The 8,442-nt window shown below is 40.6% G+C and overlaps 2 protein-coding genes across 2 annotated transcripts in view; both read right to left on the bottom strand.

Annotated features, from left to right (window-relative positions):
- Positions 1 to 742: 742 nt before the first annotated feature.
- LOC135715028 (probable ATP-dependent RNA helicase DDX55 homolog) lies at positions 743 to 2,809 on the bottom strand. The gene is made up of 2 exons (XM_065238437.1): positions 2,556 to 2,809; positions 743 to 2,480 (listed from the first exon to the last, which is right to left on the bottom strand). Exons 1-2 carry the CDS (start codon positions 2,658 to 2,660, stop codon positions 762 to 764), a joined length of 1,824 nt encoding a protein of 607 aa, XP_065094509.1. The 5' UTR covers positions 2,661 to 2,809; the 3' UTR covers positions 743 to 761.
- Positions 2,810 to 3,009: 200 nt separating this feature from the next.
- LOC135715032 (uncharacterized) overlaps positions 3,010 to 8,442 on the bottom strand; it is a 36,989-nt gene continuing 31,556 nt past the window's right edge. The window contains exon 4 of the mRNA XM_065238445.1: positions 3,010 to 3,026. The gene's annotated coding sequence lies outside the window, so the exon portion shown is untranslated. The remainder of the gene's footprint in view (positions 3,027 to 8,442) is intronic.

The raw sequence follows: 8,442 nt of genomic DNA, 5'->3' as shown, positions 1-8,442 counted from the left end.
CATTTTGTCATTTTTTTTTTTTTTTTTTTATGCATTTCAGTTTAGAGTAGAGTGAAAGAGATAGAATCAAAACATTCTAGTACATTAAGTGTTGCCATGTGGTACAATCCATTAGTAGTGTTGCCATGTGGTACAATCCAGTAGTAGTGGTGTTGCCATGTGGTACACTGAAAAATTGCAATAGCAGGTGCGTCACCAAAGTTTTCGAGCCGCTCCGTCTGTCAATATTGCAATTAGCAGGTTACCCACGTAACCATAGGCACGTTATTTCGTCTTTTTGGTTATATACAGCTGGACAACGGCCACACCAGTGTTTGTAAGTTCTGCTGAGGCCCGTACATAACCAAAAAGGCGAAATAACGTGCCTATGGTTACTTGGGTAGTCACCAAAGTTTTCGAGCCACTCCGTCTGTCACTTCGTTTGTGCTACTACTGGATTGAACTAGCATTTTCACCAAATGTACTAGAATGTTTTGGTTCTATCTCTTTCACTCTACTCAAAACTGAAATGCATAAAAAAATGACAAAATGATACGCGCTCTTTGCACACTGTCAAAGAATCATTGTACACAAAATCAACTTTGTGCAAAACCAAAACAAAAATACTATCCCATCTAGTGGATGATGGCACAAGCTTCCAAGAAAATTCCATTACAGTGAACCACATTATTTAAATGGATTTCTTCGCCAGTTAAGGTCGTACTAGGCAGTTCTCATATTGTCTAACAATAAACCAAAAATATACATTACTTAGCGAACCTCTATTCATCATCCGCACTGGCCAGCCCCAACTCATCATCGCATTCATCTTCCGTAATTTTCTTCTTCTTCAGTTTCTTCAGCGTTCGGATGTCGTTTGCCAGTTCTTCCAAGTCTTCCTTCGAAAATTTGGCCTTTTTCTTCTTCGTCGGATCAACGTCTCCGGCTTCGATGGCCGCTTTCCTCTTCTGTTTGGCATCCCTGCGTTTCTTACGAACTTCCTTCCGTTCTTCCCGTTCATGTTTGGCCAGTTCCCAAGGAATGGATTTCTTTTTCATCAGCTTCTTCTTTCCTTTCCATTCGCCAGTTTCCTGGTACACTTTCAGTTTCTTGTCGTACGAAGCTTGTTTCTGCTTGTCTTTGTAGGTGAGCTTGTAGATGTCGATTGGCTCAGCTGGTCCTTGGAAGGTCTTTTTGAAATGTTCCTTCATTTCTGGCATCTTCGGCAGTTGAAGCATTCCGTAACTGGTGGCGACTTTTCCCAAGTCGAGATCTTTCACCCTTAGAATCAGATTGCACTCGTGCTTGCTGTAAGCTTGAATGTGGGAAACAAACGCTCGACTAGCCTTGTCGTAGATGCCACGGTCGCTCTTTTGGATTCGGTGAAGAGCTTTCAGTGTCTCCTGAAATTTTTTCTCATGCGCTTCCAATGTTACTTTCTTTAGTGAAACTTTCTGATTCCGTGTCAGAAAGTCTACGTAGGCATCTTCCGAAGGTAGAAGCAATATTAGTGCATTGCCTACGTTGCCTTGACGTGCCGTCCGACCAACTCGGTGTACGAAGGCAGATGCATTTGATGGTGCATCCCACTGTAACACCCAGTCCACTTCCGGAATGTCCACCCCCCGTGCTAATAAATCCGTACATAGAAGCAGAGCGTTTTCCGAGTCCCTAAAGTCCTTTAAAATTTTATTCCTCTGTGATTTCATCTTTCCGTGAAGAGCCAGCACCTTTGTCGGTTTTAGTAGCTCGGTCAAAGCAATTCCCCAATACTCAACGCAGGCACATGTTGGGAAGAAAAGCATCGCTTTTTTCACCTGTTGCTTTTCAATGAAATCCAACAAGACGGAAAGCTTAAACTCTGGCTCAACAATAACGTAATAATTTTGCAACAACTTCGGTGTACTGACGGTGGCCTTTTCCTTGACACTGACCAACACCGGATTACGCAAACCGGCACGCATTAAATCCTTCACTTCCTTGGTTTGCGTAGCCGAGAAGAGACCGGTCCTTCTTTGTCGCGGTAGATACCCCAAAATTGTATTGATTGTAGTTTCGAAACCAAGATCCAACAACCTGTCCGCTTCGTCCAGCACGAGAAACTCTAAGCCCCTTACCTTTGCCGTCAAATTCAAATCACCCTTCCGCTCGAACAAATCTTTGAGTCTACCCGGAGTAGCAATAAGAACGTTTGCTCCTTCTTTCCTGATCGAATCCACATCTTCCTCGACAGGATTTCCTCCGATCAGAAGTTTCTGTTTGAACATCGACAATTGATCATGTTCCAGAAAACCTTGCAGCACAGCGCTAATTTGCACGGCTAGCTCTCGAGTCGGGGAAATGATTATTGCACCGATTTCAGATTTCTTCCAAGCCGTGTCACGCTGTCTTTTTAGCAACAATTCCAACAATGGTACAACGAAAGCCAGAGTCTTGCCGGAACCGGTAACTGCTTCAGCGGCGACATCCTTGTACGATAGGAGCAATGGGATTGTAGCTGCCTGCATGGATAACAATAAAAAAAAATGCTAAATTTATTCGATACTAGTATATCCGATGGCCGCGCCGATACTTACTTGAACCGGTGTCATTTTTTGGAAGCCAAAACCCTCTATCACTTGAAGCACCGGGGCGCTGAGTGGCTTAGTGAGATCGGTCCACTTGGCACTGGGTTTGGCCATGGTTAGGGCTGTTTGATAGCTCTTTTATTGAGAATGACCGTTGCGCAACTTTGATCACACAGCCAATTTTCTAACAAAGTTATAATCTTCTAAAAACAAGTTATTATTCTAGCAAAAGCAACCGATCATAAGAAGAATAATTCGCACATGTGAATACTTTTGTTTTGATTTGCATTTTAAACTTTTTTTACTGCCGTTTTGACAGTTTTTTTTTCCTTGAAGGGGTTTTTCGAATTTGGTCGAAAAGAGATCTGGCATAAATAGTCCTCTACAGGCGGGTTCGTATTGGTACGATTTGCGTGTGTTAGTAAGATGAAATTTTTTGATAGCTGCGAGAATTTTTTTTTTTCTGTAAGAACTGTCATTCTAAAGTAAAAATCAGTGCCAACATTTCAAAGGGGCGTAATTGCATTTGTAAACAATGGCTTTAGTCGTCGATTTCTCGCGAATAAAATCTCTCTCATGAAAAATAATTACACCAGCAGGTAGAGGAATGTTTCCTCTATCAGCAAGCAATGTAATTTTGTAGAGGTAAGATTTCATTCGCGAGAAATTTACGGTTAAAGTCATTGTTTACAAAAGCAATTACGCCCCTTTGAAATGTTGGCACTGAAATAAACAACAAAACGAAAACAAATCCTAAGCTTGTACGGTAACAGCCAAATACTCTTTTATGAGTAAAAGTTAACCCATTTTTTATAAAAGTGGCTTTACTCATTTATGACTAAATTATTAAAATAACAATGAGTTTCTGCAAACAGTACACAGCAAAAAAAAATGTAATATCGATCAACGTAATTCAAGCTGATGTATGAAATCAGGCATAACATTTGATAACGGCACAAAAGCATTTGTAAACAAACTTTCTAAGGCCCTTTACACGCGAACCAAAGTACGTCAACGCAAACCAACAACATTATCGGATAGGTGCAACTATCACCTTTCCGAAAGTGGTATTGGTTTGCGTGGGCGTACTTTGGTTCGCGTGTAAAGGGCCTTAGAAAGTTTGTTTACAAATGCTTTTGTGCCGTTTTCAAATGTTATGCCTGAAATGTTATGCCTGAAATAATGATGTAATAGCAAAAAGCAGATACAATATTACATCAATGGATGTAATTTTGTTCGCAAAATCGATGTACATCGTACAATGTGATATTACACAACCGATGGATTGACCTGGTTGCAGCAGTTTGGATGTAATATTCAACAACTTGTTTTGCTGTGTAGCTAACAGTTACTACTTAATTGGCAAAATAAATTACTCATTAATTAGTAGTACCACTTTTATTGACAATGGTTAACTTTTACTCATAAATGGGTGTTAAATCAGGCATAACATTTGATAACGGCACAAAAGCATTTGTAAACAAACTTTCTAAGACCCTTTACACGCGAACCAAAGTACGCCCACGCAAACCAATACCACTGTCGGAAAGGTGATAGTTGTCCCTATCCGATGATGTTGTTGGTTTGCATGGGCGTACTTTGGTTCGCGTGTAAAAGGCCTTACAAAGTTTGTTTACAAATGCTTTTGTGCCGTTATCAAATGTTATGCCTGAGATTATTACCAACATTATTACCGTGTACATGGCAGCCCGCATAAACGCGAACCATACGTTGACCTTACCGAAAATGGTTACAAATTGTTTATAATCCCTGCTAAACTTTAACTGAAATGGTTATGGAACTTTACATGAACGTTTGTGTGATAAAGTTTTAACCTTATGTATTATGGTTTTTTGGAAGTAAACCTTACAAATAATGGGTTGTTAAGAACCATTACCATTCTAAATTCTTGTTTTCTCCATACATTTTCTGAAAGAAAACTATATTAGAACCTTTTTACTTATGGTTTGAGAATTTTAATGGTAATGGTTATGGTAGTCAGTAAGGTCCATGGATGGTTTTGTATTGTCGGTCAACTTTACGTGGAATATATCGCGAATTGGTAATCATTAATTTACAGGCAACCTTGTAAAGTTCCATAACCATTTCAGTTAAAGTTTAGCAGGGATTATAAACAATTTGTAACCATTTTCGGTAAGGTCAAGATATGGTTCGCGTTTATGCGGGAGTATACACTAGTATGTGTAAAATAATATTGGCCCTTATTACGGGTGTCACTTCACGGTGAAAACGAAGTGAAGGGAGCAGTTGTCACTCACGGTGAAGTGATTTCCGTGTAAATCAAATGGGAATCACTTCACCGTGAGTGATAAGTTGTCACTTCACCGTGAAGTGACATCGGTAATAAGGGCCATTATTAGATTAGTGTTCGTGAGATCCTGCTTGAAGAACTCAATTCTCTAATAAATCAGTGCCAACATTTCAAAGGGGCGTAATTGCTTTTGTAAACAATGACTTTAGCCGTCAATTTCTGGCGAATGAAATCTTACCTCTCCAAAATTACAATGCTAGCTGGTAGAGGAAACATTCCTCTACCCGCTGGTGTCATTATTTTTCATGAGTGAGCTTTTATTCGCGAGAAATCGACGGCTAAAGCCATTGTTTACAAATGCAATTACGCCCCTTTGAAATGTTGGCACTGAAATGATGTGTAAATATTTACATGATTGATAAATCTCAGGTGCACGCTATTTCAAAACTACCCAAACTTGGGTAGAATCCACCCAGATCCGGCAAAACTGAACCTACCCAAAAATGGGTAAACTGTGTTGGGAGTGACAAGTTGACAAATGAACAACGTCGATCGAATTCATGTCAATAGAGATTAGTGACGTTTAACGCACGCACACTAGCGGAAGCAACGCCGTGTAAAGTTGTTTATTATTTTCCTCTGGCTAACCTAAAAAATGTATGAAAGTAAACCTGTCAAAATGAGTTTGACATCGATTTGTTATGTATTTTCCTCGGATATTCATTAACACGCTCTCACATATCGCACCAATACAACCAGACGTGACATTCCACATCGAACGCTCGACTGTTTCGGTCAAGTATTGCTTGCACTCCGTAATCGGTACTAGTTTTTTTCCCCTATTGAGGTTTTTTTTCAATCCGCTTTCATACTGAGTGCCCTAATAAAAATTGTATGGTTAATTTGCTTAACGACGTGTTCTGGGTATCATCCAAACCATTTGTGGAATAGTTCAATGATTTGGGTTATCGTTCGTTTATGGTTATTTTTTATTAGGGTGGTGTTGTAGTATACAACAGTGCAGTGAGCATCGCGGAATTGTAATTGCCGCTCAATCGTTCGAGAAAGGAAGCAGTCATTTCCGGCCGAGTCCGGCAGATGAGCTGTACATCTCTAACCAACAAGTTTCATCGCATCACGAAACGGCAAACTCAAGGTCATCGAGTTCACCAGCCGGCGAGCCAGCCGGTGCTTTGTTGCAAACACTCGAGGGCAACAATAGAACGATCATCACCATCATTCTCACATCAGGATAGATCATCGTCATCAGCCACACTCCGTGCGCTTGTGTGGAGAGTTAAGTAACAAACGGTTATCTTCCGTTCTCCGCAACCTGATTAATCTCCATACAGTGTTGATTAACTTTTCTGACACTGTTTTTTCCTGAAAAAATTTTCTTTTTTTTTTTCTCTTTTTTTTTCATTTACTGTTTTTTTTTTTTGCAAGTTGATTAATCTCCCTATAGTGTTGATTAACTTTCCTGGCATTATTTTTTTCCATTTTAAAGTTTTTTTTTTTTTTTTTTGCTTTGTTGGATTAAGTATTATTTTTACCGTTATATTTTTTTCTTATTTTTTTTTTTTATTTTTTTTTTTTTCTCAACGCATATATATATATATATATATATATATATATATATATATATAATATATATATATATTTCCTTTTTTATGTCGAAATCTGTTGCGGAGGTACTTAAGACCCCGCAATGGATTAAACCAATGATGGCGGGGGTATTTCGCTAGCAGATATCTCCGATGATGAGTCTGTTAAATCTCCATCATTCGAAAATCTGCTTCTCACTGAAGAGGAAATGGATACCTCAGGGGATTCTACTTCGGACCCCAAAACGAGCACTGGAGCTTACCCAAAGGTGATGTCTAAACAACAACCTCCTTCACCCCCTGCCCCCCCTTCTCCACCATCGCCCCCTCGTCCACCTGTTCCCCCTACTCCAACCGTTCCCTTAAAAATTTCTGCGACCCCCCGCCATAAAGCTTACCCAAGCGACTCAAAAGGTCCGTGGGTTGTTTTTTTCCGGCCCAAACAAAAACCTTTGAATATTTCTCGGATTTCGAAGGATCTGACAAAACATTTTTCGGCCGTAACCGATATCTTTAAGGTAACGTCAAACAAACTGCGCGTTACCGTTGATGACCTGAAACAGGCAAACCGGATTGTTGCCTGTGAGCTTTTTTCGATCGAATATCGAGTCTACGTCCCCAGTTGTGACGTAGAAATTGAAGGAGTGGTCACCGAATCGAGTCTGACTTGTGAGGATTTCCTGCAAGTCGAATCTTTCGGCATTTTCAAAAACCGTGCCCTCCCGAAAGTCAAGATACTGGACTGCATTCAACTGCAGTCAGTGTCGCACATAGGCACAAAAAAAAAGTATACCCTCTCAGATTCGTTTCGTGTGACCTTTTCAGGATCGGCATTACCTGACTACGTCACAATTGGGAAGGTTCGACTACCTGTACGCTTGTTTGTACCGAGGGTAATGAATTGCTTGAAATGCAAACAACTAGGTCACACCGCGGACTTTTGTTCCAACAAACCGCGGTGCGATCAATGTGGGGAGGAGCATACGGAGGGTCCTTGTCATGCTACCCCAAAATGCGTTTACTGTAAGGATGCTCCGCATGCTCTGAGTGATTGCCCGAAGTACAAACAGCAGGGAGAAAAACTAAAGCGGTCTTTGCAAGCTCGCTCTAAGCGCTCGTTAGCAGAAATTTTAAAAACGACCGCTTCATCTTCCCAAACCACCCCAAAAAGCAACAACACATTCCACCTCCTGCCAGATGATGATCAGGGCTCTGACTCAGAGGTGGGTGAGAGTAATCCTTTTGTCTTTAATGGCAACACGAGGAAGCGGTCCAAAATAAACGTCACCCAAAAACCTCGTAAGGCCTCTCGTATGGACTACCAACCTACCTTGACAAATTTAAGAGGTAGCGGAAATGTACCGAAACCCCCACCACCGGGATTTAAATCTTGTAATTTTAACAAGGACTTTCCGCCACTTCCGGGATCATCTAAAACCCCAGATATCCCAGTTTTTCAGCCAGAAAAACAGCTGAATAATCAGCAAGAACATGATGCCATGTTCACGTTTTCTGAAATTGTGGAGAGCATCTTCAATATATTCAACGTCTCTGACTCAACTCGGAACATTATTAATTTAGTGCTTCCATTCGTGAAAACTCTTTTGAAGCAACTAGCTTCTAGGTGGTCCTTCCTTGCATCGATCATATCCTTTGATGGATAATTTTCCGAATGAGGTCGGGGATATGATCTCTGTTCTTCAGTGGAACTGTAGAAGTCTTATACCGAAACTTGACACATTCAAATTTTTAGTTCACAACTCACTTTGTGATGCATTTGCTCTTTGTGAAACATGGCTTTCTTCAGACACCGATCTCCCTTTCCACGATTTTAACATTATTCGCCTTGATCGAGCAGATTCGTATGGAGGGGTGCTTCTCGGGATTCATAAGCTCCATTCCTTTCATAGAATCGATCTGCCTTCCGTGACAGGCATTGAAGTTGTCGCATGTCAGGTAAATATTCGAGGTAAAAGCCTCAGTATTGCCTCAGTATATCTTCCTCCAAGAACTGCGATTT

The sequence above is a fragment of the Ochlerotatus camptorhynchus genome, unplaced genomic scaffold (assembly GCF_037179485.1).
Source record: "Ochlerotatus camptorhynchus isolate MF236.1 unplaced genomic scaffold, CSIRO-AGI_Acam_v1.1 ptg000787l, whole genome shotgun sequence".
Taxonomy (NCBI): Eukaryota; Metazoa; Arthropoda; class Insecta; order Diptera; family Culicidae; genus Ochlerotatus; species Ochlerotatus camptorhynchus.
Note: the sequence above shows the minus strand (reverse complement) of the source record. Positions and strands in the feature narration are given on the sequence as shown.

Excerpts from the sequence above, each read along its gene's own strand:
- LOC135715028 (XM_065238437.1), bottom strand. The coding sequence starts at position 2,660 with ATGGCCAAACCCAGTGCCAAGTGGACCGATCTCACTAAGCCACTCAGC. Across the intron at positions 2,481-2,555 it reads AAAAAATGACACCGGTTCAA|GCAGCTACAATCCCATTGCT; the intron begins GTAAGTATCGGC and ends TTATCCATGCAG.